Source organism: Echinops telfairi, unplaced genomic scaffold (genome assembly GCF_000313985.2).
Source record: "Echinops telfairi isolate 266 unplaced genomic scaffold, ASM31398v2 ScPeMD7_40;HRSCAF=151, whole genome shotgun sequence".
NCBI classification, from domain to species: domain Eukaryota; kingdom Metazoa; phylum Chordata; class Mammalia; order Afrosoricida; family Tenrecidae; genus Echinops; species Echinops telfairi.
Genome location: NW_022103938.1, coordinates 887,423 through 910,632, shown reverse-complemented (window position 1 = coordinate 910,632; position 23,210 = coordinate 887,423). Strand labels below are relative to the sequence as shown.

Genomic DNA, 23,210 nt, shown 5'->3' with positions numbered 1-23,210 from the left:
ACAAGAGACCCGAGAACTAGAAAGGCGAGGCTTCACCACCCATTTATCCCTCCGCCTTTCAACCAGCACCACATGTGATTATCGGCCAGGCTGACACAATTAACTAACTCAGTATATCCCTAGATATTTCAGTATGTGCTTGGCTATTGTGAAGGGTCCTACCTTTTGGCCTCCTCTTCCATGGTCTCATCTGATGTATATAGCAGTCTGACAGACTTCTGTTTGTTGATCTTTTATTCTCTCCTCTTCTTCACGGTGTCCACTGATAGGTCTGGGCATATTCTTATTTGGGTACCTTTGTAGGTGACTGAGTTTTTTCACCTAACTGTTATAATTTTCTCCTTTTCCTCAAAATTGAATAGTTTAACTATTATTATACTCTTCGGAAAATTCTTCTTGGGAATCAGTCTAGCTGTTGTCCTTTTAGCCCACTGGATGATTGCCTGATTTTTTATTCATTAAGCTGGAGAAGTTTTCCTCTAAGAATTTCTTTGCTGTTTTTGCTGTTGGCGTCTTCATTGTGTCTTGTTCTGATAGTCCTATTATTCTAAGTTGTTACTCTTCATAGCATCAGACAGAACAATTCTCAGGTTTTCTTTAGCTTCTCTGATTATCTTGTTTGGCTGTCTTTCCCATTTATCGAAGTCTGCCTGGTTATCCTCAAGAAAACGAGTACAAATCTCTGCTTCTAGTCTGTTGTAGAAGTCTGTGAATTTTGTTATTTGCTTTTGTTACCTCGTCCTTTAACTCTTGAATTTTCCTTTGGTGTGTGGCCTTTATCTCCTCTATCATTTCATCCTTTTTCAGTATTGCTTCCCTCATATCCTGTGTGACTCCCCGCAGCATTCTGAAGATTTCTTTCTGTGGCAGATCAACATCTGATTCTCCACTTCCTCTGACATTACATTTTGTTTCTCCGGACTGTTCATTGAGGTTGTTAAGGCAGTTTGCTGTCTGCATGTTGATTTGTAGGAGCTCCGAGCCATTTGCCTAGGGAGTCAAAGATCCTTGGGCTCTTTCTTTGGGGCCTTGGTAGGAATGCTTCTGCAGGCTGCTTCTAGCCAACTGCCCTGGGTTAAGCTATGGTTTTGTCCCTCTGGGATTTCTCTCTAACCCTAGCCTATTCTGTTGCTTGGAGGACAGGTTGGATGGCCCTCTCAGGGGACACTGGCTGGACATTTGCAGGCTGTGAGGGTAGTCCTATCTAGGCTGGTTGAGCAAGGAACAGCTACAGTTTGGTGGAAAGGCCTCAGGGGTGGTTTGAGGTGGATGGAGGCTGGCAGTGGTTGGCAGACCATGGTGCTGTCCAGGGAGGGCTGGCTGATGGTGTAGCCGAGGGTTCAGGGTGGCCTGGTGTGGACACCACAAGGCCTGAGGCCATGCATTGGAGGTAGAACCAGTTTTTTAATTAGGCTGCAGCTTTCAGCTCCTGTTGGTTTTCTGTTTTGTTATAGTAAAGCTCTGTAGAGTATGCACAGGGGACCTGCTATCTGCCTGATTTGTTATGTTAAAGCTATATAAAAGGAACCAGGTTTTTGGTAGCTTACATTCAAAGTTACACAAAGGAACAGAACCTTTGATTGAAAGTATTTGTTGTTGTTTTTTTCTTTTAATAATGGATTTGTATGGGGGCCTGTTATCTGAGCTGTGCCATGATGTCCCCCAGGGAAAGAGGACCAGATTAGCGAAGTGGGTTTGGGGCCCACTGGGTCTGTATTGCCCCAGCTGCCTTCCAGTGTCACCCCAGCTGCCTCCTGCACAGCTCATAGGCTGTGCCCTGGGGATCTACACGCTACCACAGGGGCTCAATATCCTAGGGAAGTGGTTCTCAACATGTGGGTCACGACCCTTTGGGGGTCGAATGACCCTTTCACAGGGGTGGCCCAATTCATAACAGCAGCAAAATTACAGTTATGAAGGAGCAACAAAAATAATTTTATGGTTGGAGGGTCACCACAACATGAGGAACTCTATTAAAGGGTCACAGCATTAGGAAGACTGAGAACCAATTATACCAAATTAGTGTCTAATTATCAGTAGTTTCTATCCAGACTGGCAGGCAGGGAGCTGAGCAGAGGGGAAATGGGATGGCTGATGCAGTTGCTCTGTTCCTGGCTGGGGAGAGAAGATGCAAAGCCTGTCAATGAAGGAGGGGGGAGGGTTGCAGAGAGAAGACCTCCAGTGTGAGCCCTTATGGCTAGTTCTTGGAGACTCTCCAAGAGCCCGAGATTATGGCCACCTTTAGACTGCAGTCTGGGAAAACTACTGCATGCTGTGGGTCTCAAATCTTAGGCACAGGAAGGGCTGGTGGATACTGTTCCACTGGACCTGGTGAGGGATTAGTGGAGCCTGTGGGCAGAGACAGTGAACTTAGAGCATTTCAGTGAGCCCTTGAATCAGCCTATGGGTGAAAATCGTGGGGTGAGGTCTGATCTACAGAACCTAGTACGTTTGAACTCTATTTCTGGCATCCTGCCTACCATTTTGGCCTCCTTACCTCTCAATTTTCCGATCTAACAGCAGGAACATTGGGTGGGCGATTCTACCTGGACACCATCTTGGAACTTCTCCAATGTTCAATCATTTATTCAGTCAATGAACTTAATCATCTTTTATGTGAAAGGCATTGTACTCTTCCTGACAATGAAAATGTTATTTTTAAATGTTCCCTTTTCTTGAATATATATATATATATATATATATATATATATATATATATATATGCTAAAGCATGTATAGAGACAGGAACAACATATTTTGCTGGCATTATGAGTCACTCATGCTACAAGGGTATGTGTAGATGAGGCAAGAGGAAGCTTGGAAAGAGATAAGGTACAACTTCTCCATGGAAATATATCCCAATATGACATTTGAGGCTCGACAGTCCAGAATCACAGGAACTGTTAGCAATAGTCGACTCACTATGGCCCAGGAGATGTAGACTTCAGCTTATTCCTCAAGTCCACTCTATGAGCTAATGCTGCTTACAGAGATTTTCTCAGGCCTTCGAGTAATATTACAGTTATTTCTAAAACTCACTTGAGATGGCCCATTGCAAAACAGACTGTTACTATCTGAGGATCAATTCTTCATTTCCTGGAGATTACTTAATCTTCTCAGTGAGATTTCCTAGTTCCAGTATCTTTGGCTGCCTAAGTAAAGTAGCCAAAGGAACATCAAGCAAGCTAATCAGAGCAAAGGATGCCTCATTTATGCTCATCAGAAAAATAAATACCAACATCAGGACCCTCTGCAAGGAAACACAAATCATGCTTGTTTCTAATCTTGACCAAAAATAAAATTCCCCTTTCTCTCACTTGTAACTTTCAAACAAAAGATTTCTAGCTACTCTACAGTAATACAGTAAATTTTTGTAATTTTATGAGAGCATTGATTCTGCATGCCATATAATCTATACAATAATATTGCTTTTCCAATGCATTAGGTCAAACGCAAGGATGATCCTACCTGTTTTGGCTACCAATGGCTGTCAGAAGAAAACGAAGATGCATACCACACTGCTCATCATATATTCTCCCTAAGCAAGAGCTATGTGTACCTTGAGCCCATTGCTCATTCACTGCCCTGTGGTCAAACTAATAACCTCCAGGCACATTATATTCTGAATGGACAAGTCCTGAAGGACATGAAGGAGCTCGTCTTCTATTACCTGGTGAGGAGGGAGACTCAACTTTAGACAAAAGCTCTCTGTGGGGCAAGAAATTATAAAATACTTCAGACATCATCACTTATCCACATTCCCTTTGAAAGTTTGACTTCTCTTGGGCTCATTATTGCCAGCAGGAGCTCTAAATAAACACACAAAATAGAGGGCCAGACTTGGGGTGAAACCTCTGTCAAGCAAACTGAATGCCTTTTTATATCCTTTTATGCAGATTATGGCCAAGGGAGGCATTGTCCGAACTGGAACTCATACACTGCCAGTAGAAGATGGAGACAGTGAGTGTTCCCATCAGCTCCACATTTCTATCCCACCCGGACACATTCAGCCCCAGAGTGAAGAAATACAAGGAATCGTTTCAAAATGAGAGAATCCCCATTTCACCCAAATAAAGGGGAAGTTGATGGGAGTGTAGGTTGGGAAGGAGTACTAATATTTCTTTTTTTTTTCAGTCATTATCAAATATTTTCTTTTTTTCTTCAAGTTATTTGAAATGTTCCTGTTGTTTTTTAATCTATACTGCTTCCAAATCTTAAGTCATATGCGCTTTCTTAAAATGAAAGCGATTTAAGATTTTTTTCAGAGAACCCAGAGAAGGAAAAGTAAAATTTGGGAATGATTTTGATGGACCACATAGCTTTCTGGTCTTTTTTCTCTCCTTTGAATATAGTTTGGCTTACGAAGAATTAAGTGTTTATGCCATTGAATTGGTTATCTTTATGGATATGGAACAATATAAAGCTATGATAATTTCATCTAGTCAAATACAATCTAAAAGACACCTTATTAGAAAACTGTCAATGAGCTACTTTTTTATTGTTCCTTGATAGTAACACAGAAGTGCCACAATAGTCTTTTTAAAGCTTAACGCAATCACTAAAAACTTTATGTAGGCATTAAAACTAGCTCAATAGGTTGGATGAAAAACTTACAGAACAGTGAGTCTAAGTCAGTGGTGGTGGAACAATTCAGAGAAGAATGATGAGACTGTGCACACAACTTGAAGAATGTAATCATTGTCACAGACTTCTACACAGAAATTGTTGAAATGGAATGTGGCTGTGTGTCTTTCCACCAGAATAAGCATAAATAAGTAGACTACTTCTCAAAGAGTTTAATCATCTTTTTTGGAAGAAAAGAAGAATAGAACATTGGTTAATCAAGGTTAGAGAAGACATAAGCATAAATGTGAGTACGTTATTACACGTCACACTTTCAGGTTTCTTGTTTTGGGTTTTGGTTTTTTCCCTTCTCCAATGGAAGACCCTGATTGGTGCTCATGGTTAACATTCCACCTGAAAAGTTGGTAGTTCAAAGTCACCCAGCATTCCCTCAAAAGACAGGCTCAGTCATTTGTTCCTGAAAGTTCACAGCCCTAAAAATCCTATGGAAGCAGTTCGCCTCTGCACACATGGGATTGCCCTGTGTCAGAATCAACTCAACAGCAACTAGGTCTGACATGGTAGCCAAGCACATGTCTCCACAACCTTAAATAGCATCAGCTAAAGCTTAAAGTGGGAGAGCACTCTGTAAACAAGGAGTGAAGAGACTGCTTAGAGGTAGTCATTCATTTATGACGTCTACTGTTTACTTCCTATTGCAGCAACAAGCAGGAACTGTCATTAATCAGACAAGGCTTCTGAAATGGCTTTGTGCAAGAGGCTCACTTCAGTTCAGTGCTGGGGAGATGTCTAACCCATGCTCTCGTTCTCTCTGCTCCAGTGAACGGCCAGTTTTCTGTGTCAGTCCCTGTGGAGTCAGACATTGCTCCCATCGCTCGATTGCTTCTCTATACCATTTTACCTAACGGAGAAGTGGTTGGCGATTCCGCATCATACGAGGTTGAAAATTGCCTGGCCAACAAGGTGTGTGCTTTACATCATAACATTTTCAACACTTAAAACTCGGCGTTCTTATTGGCATCTATTATTTTGTATGTGTAAGCATTGAGACCAAAGGGTTCCATGAATTCCCCAGATTCACTCAGCAAAATAATGACAGAATCACCATGAGAATCCATGTCACTTGACTCCGAATGCCAAATCTTCATGGAGGCAGCATGATCTTTCATCATATTCCAGCTCAGAGTGCCTGGTTTCCTTCTGTGAAGAAATGTTGGGGAATATATAAGCAAGCTTTTAAGACTACTCGATAGAAAGCCAATAGGAAGATACAAGAGCATCTAGAACCATTTATAGTCATATTCTATCTGCAGCGAGGGAGCATCTCACCATATATTATAGTAAAAAAAGTAGAGATCTCATATTCATAATTTATAACTATACTTCTCACCTGATTGATGAGCTTCAGAGTTAAGTTTTGCATGTGGCTTGCTCGTTAAGCTTCAAAACAAAACCAAAAAACCCTCACTGCTATTGAGTCAATGATGACTCATATCAACCCTCTAGAGTAAGGTAGAACTGCCCCCTCTGGGATCCCAAGATCATTAGGGTGGAAATTCTGCCTTTCTTCCATGCATCTGCAGGTGGTTTCAAACTGCTGACCTTGTAGCAGCCCAATGCCTAACCACTAAGACACCAGGGCTCCTTCTTGAAGTCTAGATCAATGGAAAGGGCGAGAGCATCTCAAGACTACAGTGGTGTCAACCAGCACAAAATCAAAGAAAGGCATGCATTCACATGCATCACTCAGAATTCGAGGGTGCATACATTGTTAAATAAGGAAATGTGGTGGGATTTTTGTTTGGTTGGTTCAACCATTCTCCCCAATTGCACAGGTGGATTTGAGCTTCCACCCAGCACAAAGCCTTCCGGCCTCCCACACTCAGTTGCGAGTAGCGGCCTCTCCTCAGTCCCTCTGTGCCCTCCGTGCGGTGGACCAAAGTGTGCTACTCCTGAAGCCCGAGGCTGAACTCTCCCCATCCACGGTAAGTGCTTGTCAATCTCGGGTTTCAAAATAGGGCCATGCGTGGGGCTCCGAAAAAGAATAGGAGGAGTCCTCCAAAATTTCATGGAAAAGTGGAATTAAGAGGCAACTGCGTTTTTCCACAGCATTTTTGAAGCCCCTTCATACCTATATCACTACATCTGAAAGTCAAACCAGTTGCCGCAGAGTTGACTTGGCGTCATGGTAACCCACGGTGCATCCAAGTAGAACGTCTGTCTGCAGGGTTTGCAAGGCTGTGACCTTCCAGAGCAGACCATCGGGTCTTTCTTCCAAGATACCTATGGATGGCTTCAAACTACCAACCTTTATGGCTGGTCATAGAGCACTTGCTCCCCCAAGACATATCTGATTTAAAATATAAACACTACCCGTCCTGTCTGTTCCTACTCATGGTATTTTCTCAGCTGCGGTGTCTGTGGAAGCACACTCCCAAACCATGGCACCACTAAGTGGATCCAAAGCACCAGCTTTTAGATGCCCGTAGGAACAGAAACCATTTTGCACCACTAGGCAAGTCCTGCATGGGATAGCCCACTGCCATCACGTAAAGTCCAACTCATAGGGACCGTCGAGAAAAGTGTAGAGCTGCTCTTTAGGATTTCTGAAACTGCAAATCTTTCTAGGAGCAATCAGTCTTGTCTTTCTCTTTCAGAGTGGGGGTGGGGGCTTGTTGATGTTGCTATTGTTTTTCCTTTTTAAATCATTTTATTGGGGGCTCATACAACTCTTATCACAATCCATCCATCAATTGAATCAGACCTGTTTATCCCTATGTTGCCCTCATTCTCTTCTAGACATCTACTTTCTATTGAGCCCTCGGCACCAGCTCTTTTTTTTCTCCTCCCCCACCCCCGACCCCGACTAGTGGTTTTGAACCACCAACCTTGCAGTTAGCAGCCCAGTGCTTAACCAAGAGCACCACCAGGGCTCCTTTTGTGTAAGATAAACTCTCCAAAACCAAACACACTGCCATCAAGTTGATGTTGACTCATAACAATGCTGTAGGACAGGTTGGAACTGCCCCTGGGCATTTTCATAATTGTGAAACTTTACAGGAGTATGAAGCCCCCTCTTCCACCCACAGAGCAGCTGTAGGCCGCACACTTCGGACCTTCCTACTAGCAGCCCAGTGCATAACCACTATGACATCAGGGCTCCTAGGATCTGTTAATATCATATCTACTTAGGCATTGATACTTTTTAGCTTTTTCATATGTACTTTTTTCTATGAGGTGTATGTGAAACGTGCCTTATATGCTAGATACAATATACAGGAGGGAAAGTCAAAAAGTATTGCTATAAAACCTTAGCAAACTTGATTAAATCACAATATTAAAATGGGAAGCTGTTGGTCCCCAACAGAGCCAACACCTGGGTCTATGCACTTCCGAAGACAGTGCTTCGTTTCGAAGCCACCCCGAAAATATTCGGTAGTCTTACACTTACATGAAAGTGAATCACATTTCTTTGACACATTTTTGAGTTTGAGGAGCAAAGCAAATCTGAAGGGTGAGATCAAAATTGTAGAGTGAATAGGATGAGATTTCCCAAAGAAATTCTCAGGACAGCCTCCCTACCCGCAAGGAATGAGCAAGTTCATTGTCTTCCTGGGAAAAACAATTCCTCAGCACAATGTCCCTGTTGCTCTTTTTCTCTCATCAATGAAATTTTCCATTTTCTTAAAACGTCTTCATTACAAGCCCCTCGTGATTGTCCTGTGTCATTCAAAAAACTCTATCAAGATTACCATTTTGGGATCCCCAAAAAACAGTCGTCACCACCTTCTGATTTGAGCTCTCCTCCTTGAATTCACCTGGCCCAACAGATCCCCTCAGAAGGGATCTGTTTTGGTCCCACCACTATTTTGATTGGACCTTTATTTCAGGTCCCCTTCAGAGATGGAGGTAAGCATATTCCTGAGAGTGTGTCACTCGTGGATCAAAGAAGCATATTGGAACACATTTTGTTTGGGGAAAGCCCATGCATGTGTGAATGGAGCCCTGCTAGCATAACTTCTTTACTTACTCTCGTGTGGTGTTTGAACAATACCGATATTCATAAGGTTTTCAATGGCCAATTTTTTCAGTCCATTGCTAGGTTCATCTTCCTAGTTTTGTTTTGTTTTTGTCTGTGAGCTCCAAGGAAAGCTGCCCACATGGGTACCCTTGCTGGTCTTTGAAATACCGGTGGCATAGGTTAGAGCATCACAACATCTGGCGAGGCACCAGATGTCTATAACAAACTTATAGACAAGTAGTGGGTCTCAGATATAGAAGACCTCAAGCTCTCACTGAATAAAGTTTTATTCCATTCTACTATGAGTCAGAAATCTCAAAATTAGTATGATCCTGGAATACTGAAATGGAATATTTTCTCCCTAAAATTATTTAATATCTTTAAATGGAAACACTATTTGGAGAAAATTATCCATAATGTCTCTAAATTATCCTAGTAATAAGAACACACACACAATGAAAGTGTTTATTCTTGTTCTTTTCTCCTTGCATTTTAAAAAAATCCATTCATTTTTCCTTTTGGCCCTTTGACTTTGTAAAGATTTATAACCTGCTACCAGTTAAGGACCTCACTGGCTTCCCCGAGGGTTTGAACCAGGAGGAAGATGACATAGATTGTGTCCAACGTCAAAGCGTCTATATTGATGGAGTCATGTATTCGCCAGTAGCAAACCCAAATGCAAAAGATATGTACAGCTTTCTACAGGTAAGTTCCTATATTACAGGTGGTAAGTTCTTCATGTTAGTAAAAAATTGGAAATATTGGAAAGTATTCATTAGTTTAACGTCTTCATAGCATAATTGCGAGTACAGGGGCCTAAAGAAGTCAAGTGACTATTCCAAGGTTACTAATAGCGACAGAGCCAAAGCTGGAAATGTTTGCTATTAAAATTTTTTATATATTGAAATTGCTTTGTGATATCAAAAAAAAACTGACGATGCCAACAGTTTAAAGAACAAAATGAAATGTCCCTTTGAGTAATATGATCACGGAGAGTTTAATAGAGAAGCTGTGGCAGCTGTACCAGGAGCACAGCCGGTAATGCCGTGTCGGCGGTGGCAGGTGCAGGAGACCAGTGGCCCTATGCCCTCACTGAGTCCCACCTGGCCCACATTCCCCATGCTCTCCAGCCACTCTTGATCGCGGCTGCGCCTGGCCTCGAATCCCTTCACCTGGCACCAACCTCGCTGCCCCTGCCTCCCAAGATGGCTCTGAAGAGAATCCACAAGGAATTGAATAACCTGGCACAGGCTCCCCCTGCAGGTCATGTTGGGATACTTTCTTTCATTGGCAAGCTGCAGTGATGGAGCCAAGAGACAGGCCCGGCAGGGGGGAGTCTTTTCTCGTGACAATTCATTTCCCCACAGATTGCCACCTAAGGTTGCGTTTCCGACAGGAATTTGCCATCCAAATCGTAAGAGTAAAGGCAGCATTTGTCCGGGCACAGTGGTCTCTGGCACTATTTCTAACGTACTCTTGTCCATCTGTTGTCTCTTGTGTGATCCAATCCAGGCGATCCTTTAGTGCCTGAGATTGCTCGGATCTACAAGACAGACGAGAAAGGTATAAGAGGATAGCGTGGGAATGGACTCAGAGGTATGCGATATAATGAAAGAAATCATTGGATCGTGTCTACAAAGGATGATAGGGGAACTCTGAAAGGGACACCCTTTTGATTTCCATTTGACTACTGTCTCTGAGCCCACCCCTTGTCCCCGGTACTCAGGTTTACCTGGTTCACTTGATACAGCAGCGCTGCATGTTGTGTGTACTTGGGACAACAAACTAGAGATATTTTACTCCTGTACATAGCTAAAAGCTCTTATTTTCCTTATGTTTTGAACTGCTTAAGCCTATCTGGATGTTAGGGTGAAAACATAGTTGATGGAAATACTTGTGAATATTTAAAGACTCAGTCACTTGTACATTCAAGAATGATTAATCTGTAATAAAAAGATTACCACAGTCATTACATTAAAAATAAGTTTAATATAAAACTAAGAGGGTTATGTTTGTTAAACTCAGTGAAAAGAGGTATGTGTCTATATATGTTTTATAATGTTTATGTACTGATTGGGTAATAATTTCCTTTACAGGCTATGGGTTTAAAGGTGTTCACTAACACAAAGATTCATAAACCAAAAGTATGCTCAGAGCCTAAACAGTTTGAAATGAGGACATCTCAGAGACTATACGCTGCTCCAGGTAAAGTAATAAAAATAATGAAAAACGAATTACCTAATATTAAACCAAGTAAAATATTTTCTAATTAAATGTGGTATGATGGACAAAGAAGGATTGGTCTTTCAAATATATTAAGGATCTCTGGTTAATTCATTGCAATAGAAGCCCAGTTCTTCTGATTGTGTCAAGGACACCCACATGTGCATATACAAAGCTGGAGAAAATGCAAAGCAGATAGTACGATGTGCTATAAGAAATACATAGATCACAATTTTTTTAATAAATGAATTCTGATGTGGGTAGCAGGAAACTCATTGAAAAAGACACTGCATTTGATCAATGGAAATGCAGAGTGGAAGTAGAAAAGTGAACAGACCCTTTCCAGGCACAAGATCAGAGGGAGCAGGAATGTTCACAGGGCAGCAGCACACGCTTGCCAATCAAGTCGAAAGAAGCTCTTCAACTTCCCATCGTATGTACACTTTGAGACCCTTCAAGTTATACCACAAGCCCATCAGTAAACATATCTGTCCCATGGCTTGACAACATGAAAATTATTTTTGGCAGAGCCCATGCTTAATAACAGTGAACAGAGAAGTTTGTATCCATCAGTGATTAAAATGTCCATAGCAATAGAGAGGAAGAAGCAACTTCAGGTATGGGAAATATCATAATGAAGAGCGAACAAAGCTAAGCTGTTTGGGGCAAGAGGTAAAGGGGGAGGTCATTCTGGACGTTTTGCCTACGAATACAAATATAGTCATAAGCAAGTAGATAATGAAGGCCAAATGTACCACTAGTCTTCATTCAGAATATTAAATCGATACTATTTTATAGACAATACAAAACTGAACTTACTAAGGTAATTTGAGAAAGTAAACCTTTTTTAAAAAAATCATTAAATTTAATGAATGGGGAAAAAGAGAAAAAGCACCCTACAAGGAGAAGAAAATTAAAATACATTCTTGCGGGAGTTGACCACTTTTGACACAAATAAAAAGCTACAGTCCAGAAATGGTGGAAAGCACTAGGCCTGACAGTGAAAATTAGATTGATAGTGAAGGGAAGGGGGGGGAGACATGATGATCAAGAAAGGAAAATGGGTTGATTGCAGAAGAATTCTAAGAGAGAATGAAGCCAAAATATGGTGCAGCATGATTAAAAAATAACTGTCCGGAGGAATTGAGTACGGCTGCCGTGATGACTGGTATTAAATAGTGAATGGCCTCCTTAGATATGTGAGGCTTCATTTACTGCGAATACGGACAGCAAACTGAACATCTCTCCCGTTAGGAAGTTTCAAGTAAAAGAGGCAATTGGAAGTTGAATTCTGAAGAGAACAAAGGATGTGAGAATTGAGCTGAGTGTACAATTCCCAGACGAGGGACCACAGAAGAAAACTGGTTAAAGGAGGTAGAGGGAAAGCATTATGGAAACATGGCCATCTAGCAAATGTTTTGTAAGTTAGTTCTTAAAAACAGAAGGCAGTGAGTGGTGGGAGATAGTCATAAAGACATTAATATGAGTTTTCAGCCAATTGTTTAAACACAGCTATAATGTAAAAATTAATGATATTAAAATTATAAGTAGTTAGATATTAAAAGCAAAGGTAATACTAATCCAAAACTCTTCACTTCCTAATTACAACATTTTCCTATCAGCTGTGCCCTTCAGATTATGTATTACTATCCTATATATCTCTGTATGGTGAAAATACTATATAATTGCAGGCTGCTGTGCATTTCTTCCAACCCTATATTCTGTAATATATCAGTAGCTTGAAATAGGCTGTTATAGAAGTATTTACATCATGAAATCAGCAAATGTTTTATTTCGAGCTTTGGATTCCTGTTGATTTCTATACTTCTAAAAATCAGTAAATATTAACATGCATTAAATGAAATACATTGTGTCTGTAGTTATTAATTATATTGTGAATAGCATGCACACACACACAAAAATGAGGAGATACTCCTCCCCAAATTCAAAAATGATAAATCGATTCAGCAAAGTCACCACTCACTCCATTGACAAATGAAGAAACTCTGGTATGTATCTTCATTGTTTCGCTTTCTTCTTACACATTAATGGAAATAAAAGCTTCAGCTTGAATCATACATTCAGAAAATGTTAATGTGGTAAACATTTTATTACATGCATACTTAAGCACAATCAGCCAATATTCATTTTGGAAAGATACTTACTGTCAGTGATGTAAGGTATTTCTCTGATGAACCGGGTAGTAATCAAACATTTATTTGTAGCCTGGTTTTGTCAAATCGTGGTTGAATTGCAATCAGTTGGCTGCAGATGAAAGTGTTTGTCCGAAATCAAGAACAGCATCCAATGCAAATCAACCAGCTATATGGAAGTTACTAAAAAGATTATGTATTTTATCTTATGTCTACCACATATGCTATAAATCCTCTATAGCAATAATATTTATAGTAAAAGCAAATATCAATGCATAGATTATATATATGCAGGAAGTGGTCGTTAAACCTTTACCAGCACTCCATTACCAAAAGGTGCTCTTCAGACAGAATATGGAAGCGAGTCTGTTTTTCAATCTTGAATTCTTTCACTCTGGTCAGATATTATCCAAAGTTCCTGTCATGTGTCTGTGCTCCAACAGAGAACGACACAAACTCAAAAGTTGATTCCTGTCTGCCTTCCTAGCCCAGGCGGTAGCACTGTCTCCATAGCACTATGTGCAGTAACCATGCGGGACCCTTTCTTCCCGCAAGAACCTTCCTGCCTCTGGGTCTGGATACTCCCTTCTGTGATTGTCCAACCCTTTGCCCTCTCCTACCTTGGTCTGCTGCTTCAGCTAAAATAGCTCCTCAGAGAAGCTTTTCCTGACCTCCTTAGCCAACCGTCCTCTCCTCCTGGCTCCTCTCTCTTGCATCGCCCCATTTATGCCTTTTGTAGCCCTTATGACCAACTCTAATTTGAATTTTCTTTATATGATTTTCCCCCTGCCTTCTTCCTCATTTGCCATAGAAGGTATCTATGAAATGCGAGGGAGCCAAAACTTTATGGACATGGAAGAGGCCTCATCAGTTTCAGAGTCGTACAAAGAAACCGTGCGAACGTATTTCCCTGAGACATGGATCTGGCAGTTGGTGGTGGTAAAGTAAGTACTTTCTATCACACCAGGGGGCTTCAAAAAGTTCCTGGGAAAACGGAATTGAAAAGGAATAGAACTTTTCCATGAACTTTTTGGAACCTCCTCATGTAAGATTCAATGATAGAAACCCTCACACTTTTCAATTCTTACCTAATTCTTCAGTATCCAAGTACTTTTATTAAATACTTACTGTTCTCAGCAAAGGTTTAACAAAAATTCTTCTGTTAATTAATCTAATTGTATCAGAGCTAAGAAATTTCACACAAATGAAGATATTAAGTCTTCCCAAAAATTATATATGGATTAAATATAACCACGCACTACATGGATTAACACTGATAAGAAGCTATCTGTTACCAGCAATTTGAAGTTAACTGCAATATGTGAGGCTAGCTACACACAGTTGTAGTAGAACTGAACATTGTAAATATATCCTAGGTGAAACAGTATTTTAAATAATTTTAAAACAATCTCAAATTAGAGATTTGGTGTGTAACTACTTTGTCTATTGTAGATTATAAATACAACTCCATATCTATAAGAGATTCTGGTATAGACTAGAACTTAAAAGAGTTAGAATAAAAAGACATATTTCTCAATCTTAATTCTTAATTATTCTCTCCACTATTCATACTTTTTCTAAGTCAGTGGTTCTCAACCTTCCTAATGCTGTGACCCTTTAATATTGTTCCTCATGTTGTGTTGACCCCCCAACCATAAAATTATTTTCGTTCCTACTTCATCACTGTCATTTTGCTACTTTTATGAATCGGGTGACCCCCCAAAGGGGTCTTGACCCACAGGTTGAGAACCACTGTTCTAAATGGATCCAAGACATGGCAGTAGCATCATCTGTTGTTGTTCTTTCCTAGAGTAATGGCTAGTTACTTGCCTGCTTACTGTTCTTCTCATTGTCATCCTCCCCAGTCCATCGGGTGTGGCTGACGTGGATGTAACAGTCCCTGATACCATCACCGAGTGGAAGGCCGGGGCCCTCTGCCTGTCCAATGACACTGGCCTTGGTCTCTCTCCTTCCGCCACTCTCCAAGCCTTCCAGCCTTTCTTTGTGGACCTCACGATGCCCTACTCTGTGGTCCGTGGAGAGGCCTTCACACTCAAGGCCACTGTCTTAAACTACCTGTCCAAATGCATCCGGGTAAGGACCTCTTTCCCAAATTGAACATAAGCAACAACTCATCTAACAAGCACATTCCCAGTGAAACGGACAAGCTCCTGTGTACAGATGTGTTTACCAGAAGAATACTGCCAGAGAAGTATTTATAGGCGATATAACTAACCTACAGTTAATGATATCTCCCAACTACCAGCTTGCAGCTTAAAACAAGTTTCCAATCTTTGTTCTTTATGGAGTTTATATATGATGAGGGCTTATAATGTGGGCATAAAATACTAGGACTCCTCATTCCCATGTCTAAGATTCTCCAAGGTTTGAACCTCTACATTTCATATACTTAATTGTTCATATAACATTCATTATATGAAACTTTATTTAGAATTTTTGTTTCAATGCAAAACTGGTGTCCATCTCATGTACTAGGAGAGTTGAGGACACAGCAAATCCCAGCCCAAGAATGGACAGCTGCCACAGGCAACATGCCACAACTACCTTCCCTCTCCTCTGGGCCCAGCATATGAGAGCAAGTTACTCCAAAACACCATGAGTTGGGTATCAGATCCGTTTATAAAGTACTTGGTCTTCACTTACATCCTCGTCAATATGAGACCATGAAAACGGATTGAATCCTTCCACATGGTTCATTTCCAGCCTGGGTCCCCCCCCCCCAGTCTTCTCCCTGATTTACTTTTCTCTCTGTCTCTCATGGGGTTTCAGGTCCAGCTGCATCTGGAAGACTCTCCCAAATTCCTAGCTGTCCCGGTGGAGAAGGAGCAAACATCTCACTGCATCTGTGCAAATGGGCGTCAGACTGTGTCCTGGGAAGTAACACCGAAGGCATTAGGTGAGGGTCGTGCCCCTAGGGACAGTTCTCTGCTCCAGGATGACACAACTCGGCAGTAGCTGGATGTCGGGTGCTGCTCACCCTTAGGCAGAGAACCCACAGAGTAGGATATTCTGTTTGCCTTCCATGCTAGGGTGTCTCAAGGGCCAACCCCACCTCGCTTGCCTCCGCCTCGACATTGGAGTCTCAGAATCATTATCCTCTCATTTATGCTGTTTCCATTCCAGATCCTATGGGTTTATAGAGGGGGAAAATCATTGTATAAGGGCTTCTCTTTCCTGGAAAGGCTAAAGACTGATATAAAATGTTTGGCATGACTCCTAGTACCGAAAGGTGTTGACTGTCCCACTACGGTTACCTCTGTGGGCCAGACCATCGCTGGGACCAGATTTACTTTAGTGCCATCTGTCTCCCCTCCATGGATGATATCCTAAGGATCACAAAAACCACTCCTGGGCCCTGACCTCTTCTTTGTTGTAATCCTCACAAATGATGAATGATGGTCATAAATTTTCAGTTTTTTCTAACATAAAAAATAAGAAAAAATGGTTACAGAGCATTGAGCATTACATATAAATAGTAAAGGTTGGGGTCATGTAGTAAGAGGGAGACGGTGTTCATCTCTGTCGGGCCTTCCCACTCACCCTCTCCACTCCCACCCCGCCCCCAGGGAATATGAATTTCACTGTGAGCGCCGAGGCACTGGATTCTCAAGAGCTGTGTGGGTCTGAGAAGACTATAGTTCCCAAGGAGGGAAAGAAAGACACAGTCGTCAAGCCCCTGCTGGTTGAAGTAAGTCTGCCCAATTGTTAGCTCAGACTTGAATTTTTTTTTAAAAATTAAAGTTAAAATTAAAAACCCCAATGGGTTACAAATTTTAAGTAAGGCATAAGTTTAAATCATTTGGTTGTAGGATATTTTACATGACAGTATTCTTACTGGATCTCTCCCTTTTAATTTTCTATAGCCTTTCTTATCTAGCAACTGATCTCCTTCCTATTGCTTATGCTGATAGAATTTGTCCATACAAGAGATTTGAAAATTCTTCTCCTCACTAGCAAGAAAACTATGGATCCTCCTCTATTAGGGGGAAAACCAAATTTGACTTTCATTTCTCTGACATCAAACCCTAAGAATCAGTTCAGTCGATCTCAAATCATTTCGTTCCCCTTCTGTTCCCCAGCTGTGCAGGCAGCTCCTATTTTCTGATCCTAACACCCAGAGCCAGGTCAGAGCTCATCCGTTACAGGGCACAGTCCTCCAGACTGCTAGGTTTGCCAGGACTTCTTATGTCACATGCAGGCTGGAGAGCCCCGTCAACACCCTCACTTATGACCTCCTAACTACGAATTCCGGGGCTTTCCACTACCTCTTTTGGATGGCAACTATAAAGTTGGGGTGAACGGGGCATCCCTCACTGCTGGCCTGCTGGCTCCCACTACTCCCTAGGGCTCAATAATTCACAAGGATTACTCACAAAACTCAAGAAAGTGCTAGCTACATTCACAAACTTTAATCATGGCACAAAGAGTACCAGTAAAGAGATGCATAGGGTTCCCAGTGCTCCCATGTGCTCAGAAGGTACGTGCTGCCCTCCTTTGTGCCTTGATGACTTTCACCAACCAGGAAATCCAAGGGACTTCTGGATTCAGAACTTCAGTAGAGCCTAGATGATAAAAATCATGATCTCTCTCTCCTCCTGAGGTTAACGGAGAGTAGGTAGCAGTCTTGTCTAGCCCCGACCCAAAAGTCATCTCATTAGCATACATCCTCAGTCACTAGTCCTGAGGCCTCCAAACCAAGCCACGCTCCCTGTCGTTGAGTCAATGCCCCTATTGGACAGGCAAAACTGCTCCTGTAAGTTTCTGAGACTGTAACTTCTTTGTTTTTTAATAGTTTTATTGGCACGTTATCCACATATCATACAATTCAATAGTTCAATCATATCAAGGAGAGCTGTACAATCTTTACCAAAATCAATTTTAGAACATTTCTTCTTCCTTGTAATCGCTGACCTGTGGCTACCATGTGTGAAAGAGGAAGAGTTTTTGCTTAGAGAACGTTGAGTTTATTGTAATAGTGGTGGAACAATTTGGAGAGGGATATCAATAATGCTTGTACAACACGAAGAGTATAATCAATGGCTCCGAATTATACATATAGAAGTTGTCGAATTGGAGAATGTTTTGTTGTGTATGTTCTACCAAAACTGGAAAAACTTACATGAATAACAATGACTGTAACTTTTTTATATAAACCATGTATTTTTTTTTACCTGAGACAACTTAAAAATGGATGAAAAAGGAAAGCAAATGATGATAAGATGTTGATTTTGAATATTTATGACATCATTCACAGGCCATGTTGGCCAAGCATTTAATTACCTCACCACTAATGTGATGGCTAGACCTGCTTCACCCCGGTGAGGTGTGCGATATTAGCTGGCATTGACAACCCTGTGGGCCTTATACAGTGCTTCCCAGATCCCTCCTGCCCCCCAAAAAAGACCTCCAAACTCACTACTAGCAAGTCAAATCTGACTCATAGCAACTCTATAGGACAGGGTAGAACTGCCCGTGTGGGTTTTTGAGATTGTAGTTAATTTTTGTGTTTTTTTTAAATTATTTTATTGGGGGCTCATACAACTCTTATCACAATCCATACATACATACATTGTGTCAAGCACATTTGCACGTTTGTTGCCAAGAGATTGTAGTTCTTGATAGTAGTAGAAAGCTCCCTCTTTCTCCTGAGGAGCACCCTGGCGGCTTCCATGTGCTGACTTTGAGATTAGTAGCCCAATGTGTAACCACATGCTATCAAGTCTCTCCACCCCTACCCTAACCCTAGACTAATGTTCTCACCGCCATAAATGCAAATGACCATTTGCATTTTATTTTTTTAAATATAAGGGAGCCTAAGCCAGGGGTGGGGAAAAAATGACTGTAATTCTTTATAGGAGGAGAAAGCCTTGTCTTTCCCTTGGAGCAACTAGTGGTTTTGAACTAAAGACCTTGCAGATCACAGACCAACGCATATCCATTATGCCACTAGGGCTCCTGTAGATAACAAAGGCACCTCCGTTACTCAGGAAATTCCAAGTGTAGGCTTATCACTCAGGAGTCAAGAACAAAATCCAAATGACTTCACATCAATTGTTTAGCCCACACCTGTCAGCACACATGTCCTAAATGCTCAGTCCATTCTTACCTCTACCTTTTCTTCTTCTCCCCCAAGCCTGAAGGAATCAAGATGGAAACAACATTCAACACCCTGCTTTGTCCATCAGGTAAGATTAAGCCATAAGTCAAATAACAAGACTGAAATTTGTATAGCATTTCAAGCTTAGTGAACTTTCATGTGAGGAGACTTCAAAAGGTTCATAGGAAAGTTCTATTATCCTTTATTCCATTTTTCCACAAACATTTGAAGCCCTCCTCATATACTGCTTCTATTCTTTCCTTGAAGCGTCATCAGTGCGTTTATCAAATGAAAAAATTGGGTGTTAATGAAACAAGAAACTTAATTAGAAGAATATCTTTCGCCCACACATCCTGTCACCACCCATTTGTCAATGTGTAGTACTATGGTGCCTTGAATGTCGCAGTGATGCTAGAAGCCAACAGGTCCACCCTTGTGGACAATTGTAGCAAAGCTTCCAGACTAAGAGAATCTATAAGGAAAGGCTTGGTGTTCTACTTCCCGAAAGGAGCCAAGGCAAACCCTCGTATCCTGTATGACTCTAAGCAGCACACCGAAGATTTCTTTCTGTGGCCGTTCAAAGCCTGCTTCTTCTAGGGATCTCACTAGGTTCAGGTCCTCCTCAGACGTTGCATTTTCTTTCTCTTGCTTTTTTGGTAGTAACTGTTGATGTGGGTTGTTTGGTGGAGCTCGGCGCCATGTTCTTGGGAGTCCAGCAGCCCTGTGCTTGCTTTCTCCGAGGGGGTACTAGGAGTGACTCGAAGGGCTACCTGAAGCTACCTGCGCTGCACGTTCAGGCTGCGTCTATCTCCCCGGGGCTGACTCTCTCCCTAGACAACTGGAGTTATCTATTTGGAGGGCGATGTGGGTGGCTCCTTCAGGCAGGGTGGGCTTGGCAATCTGGGTAGCAAGGGTGGTGTTGCTCAGACCGATGGCCCACCGTGGGGGGCCAGCACTCATGGGCCGTAGCAGGGGAGGGAGCTATTCAACGGACCTGTACACAGACCAGTCACAGGCTCTGATCATTAGCAGTAGTGCCAGGTCTGTCACAAGCAGCAAGGGTGGCACTGGGCAAGCCGATCAGCTTAGGCTGACCAGTGTTCATGGGAACCTGGGCACGGAGGCTTATGGGGGATACTTATTTAGTTGGTAAATTGGTGGAGAACTGGTATGGTCGAGGTGCAGGAAGCAGGTTGTAGATGTTTTGGTGGTTGAGGTGCATGATGGGTATGTTAAATCTACTGGGGTCCCCTATCACCCCTGTAAATGGTGAAAGGGAGAGTGCAGACCTTAAATTATTTGTGTTTAAAACAGAAGGCCCCTTTATACTAGGTTGCTACACATCTCTGAATTCTCCTCCCCTTACATACAATCCCAAAGTAAATAGAGATTATTGTTGTGGGTGGGCCTGTGAGGCGGGCCTTCAGTTCAGAAGGTGTTCAGAATAGGGTCAATGGGACCCCATGTTAGCTGGCTACCTTTCCAGGGGTGGAGAAGGTCGCTGAGTAACCCTGACGTGACGTGATGTGTCTCAATTCCCATGGCAGAGAAAGGAGCCCTGTGTTTTCCTTCTCAGAAGGTAATACAAATAGAAGTAACAACTATCGGGAGCTAGTTTTGCCCCCTGGAGGCCGGCTCTCTCCCTAGAACTCTGAGATTGTACTTGGTGGATTTAGAGGAGGCTGTGTGTTGCTGACGTGAAGGGAACAGGTTTCAGAGGTTATTCTGGTTGGGGTAAAGAAGTAGTGTAGTGAATCCCCTATAGTCCCTTGCTGACCCAGTGTATTATTATATAGGGCAGTGTTTGGTGTGTGATGTTTTCCTGCCTTGTGGTCTTGTAGGGTGTCAGAGAGGGGGTGAGCAACAAGCGAGGGGGATGTTTTGGTGTCTGGTACAGCTACAAGAGCTGTCTTCTTGTGGGTGAGTTAGTTAACCTGAGAGAATGTGCCTCTGTAAAGCAGGTCAGAGAGGATGGGGACGGGGTTGGTGGGGAGGGCCAACTGGGGGTGGGGGCATGGGGGTCTATTCCTATTGCCTAAGTAGCCAGGGTGTAGTGTAGCAATGTCTACTCAACAGGTGAGATTTTTAGTGGAAGGCTGGTTTCACTGACTTACTCTGTGTGGTCTTTTATCGCTCTTCCCAACGCTCTTTGTCAAGCTGAAAACAAATTAAAAAGGAAAAAAAATACAGCATAGTATTAAAGACTAGGCTCTTTGTTGCAGTATTCTTCAAGGCATATTGAATGGACTATTAAAGGAATATTGTAACGACCATCCAGAAGGAGCTCTGCTACCAATCTGGGTTTCTCTCACGGCATGGATGCCAGCAGCCACGGCAGAGTTTAACCTGAGGAGTCAAATTGAACTTTGGTGGGGTGTTGTTAGGTCTTACCAGAGTTGTCTCCTGCTGAGCTCCACGGGCTGTGGCTATCTGTCTCTGCTGCAGGTTAATAGCCTAGAGCAGTGGTTCTCAACCTGTGGGCCGTGACCCCTTTGGGGTTGAACAACCCTTTCGCAGGGGTCGCCAAATTCATACCAGTAACAAAATGACAGTAATGAAGTAGCAACGAAAATAATTTTATGGTTGTGGGGTCACCTCCACATGAGGAACTGTATGAAAGGGTCGTGGCATGAGGAAGGTTGAGAACCACGATCCTAGAGCCTCTCCGATGACAGCAAGGTCGAGTTTAATGACTTATCAGCACCCACGCTGGCAGGCCACTCGTGGAGCTGGGGAGAAGGGGCAAGGTGACGCACCCTGCAGTCGCTCTGTTTCTGGGCAGGGAGAGGAGGTGCCAAGGCGGCAAATGCGTGAGAGGAGAGGGGAGCAGAGAGGGACCTCCAGAGTGAGCACTTGTGGCTGGTTTTCAGAGGCTCTCCGTGGGCCTGAATTGTATGACCACCCTTGGACAGCTGTCTGGGCAAATTGCTGGACGTTATCAGGTCTCGGATCTCTGGGGCAGGAGTGGGGGCGGATGCCAAAGCACTGGACCTCGTAAGGCCTGAGGGGAACACCCACCCACCACCGCCACCGGGCAGGCCTGCTGACCTAGGAGCGCCACCCTGGAATCGATCCGTGGGTGAAATCGCAAGGGGAGATCTGAGCCACAGAGACTAGTTCACTAGAACTTTATTTCAAGCTCCGAGCCTCCCAGTATTGGCCTCCGTACCTCTTAGTTTTCTCATCTAACAACAGGAGCGCTGGGCGGGTGACTCCACCTGGACTCCATCTTCCTTCCCACCCCTTCGTGTGTTTTTAGCTAATGTCAAGTACTTTATTACTTACCAAGTGATATAAAAACACATTCTTATCCACATTCTTATTCTTATATAAATATAAAATAATAATGGATGAGGAGCTGATGCCAGGAGCCCAAGTAGAAAGAAAATATTTTGAAAAAGATGACTACATAGGTACAGGTATGTTTGACACAGTGGATATATGTATGGATTGTGATAAGAGCTGTAAGAGCCCCCAATAAAATAAAAACTTCAAAGACTACTACTAATAATGGAAACAAATAATAAATTTAACTAATACAAAAACTCACTATTATCTGTGCAATTAAAAAAAACAGAGCAGAGTATTAAATACTGGTCACTTTGTTGCAATATTTTCAAGGCATATTGAAGGAATGTCCATGTCCATCCATGAGAAGCTCTGATTGAGTGTTGGAAGGTCTCACCAGAGTTGTTATGTAGGTCATCGGAAGCAAAGGGCTAATAATGTAAGACTATAATCCCCACGATATGTATGAGGGGGATTCACAATGTTCATGAGGAAAGGGGATTAAAGATAAAGGTATTTCTTCCACAATTTTTTTTAACTTCCCTCATATTTGGGGAGGGGAGGGAGGGGTAAGTTTGGGACTGGTAACTCCAAGGTCAGTGGTTCAAAACCACTAGCCACTCTGCAGGAGAAAGACAAAACTCTGCTTCCATAGAGATGTTCAGTCTCAGAAATCCTCTGCAGGTCCACCATGAAGCAGAATCAACGAGATTGGGTGGAGAATCAACATCTCCCCTATGCCTTTAGCAATCACATGTGGAAGCGAATCTGTTTGTGTGGGTGGTCACATAAATGGCATATGACATATGGTATGTTTCCTTTT

General features: G+C 42.4%; 1 protein-coding gene across 2 annotated transcripts in view; it reads left to right on the top strand.

Annotated features, from left to right (window-relative positions):
• Window positions 1–23,210, top strand: part of LOC101653536 (alpha-2-macroglobulin) — a 66,068-nt gene that overhangs the window by 23,793 nt on the left and 19,065 nt on the right. The window contains exons 12-22 of one of the 2 annotated variants that reach the window (XM_045290518.1): window positions 3,446–3,673; window positions 3,897–3,960; window positions 5,405–5,547; window positions 6,420–6,569; window positions 9,146–9,310; window positions 10,702–10,810; window positions 13,796–13,925; window positions 14,847–15,075; window positions 15,772–15,898; window positions 16,569–16,690; window positions 19,136–19,187. In XM_045290518.1, the coding sequence (XP_045146453.1) occupies window positions 3,446–3,673; window positions 3,897–3,960; window positions 5,405–5,547; window positions 6,420–6,569; window positions 9,146–9,310; window positions 10,702–10,810; window positions 13,796–13,925; window positions 14,847–15,075; window positions 15,772–15,898; window positions 16,569–16,690; window positions 19,136–19,187 (1,519 nt within the window). Of the gene's footprint in view, window positions 1–3,445; window positions 3,674–3,896; window positions 3,961–5,404; window positions 5,548–6,419; window positions 6,570–9,145; window positions 9,311–10,701; window positions 10,811–13,792; window positions 13,926–14,846; window positions 15,076–15,771; window positions 15,899–16,568; window positions 16,691–19,135; window positions 19,188–23,210 lie in introns of both variants that reach the window. The other variant, XM_045290517.1, reaches the window with a different exon arrangement.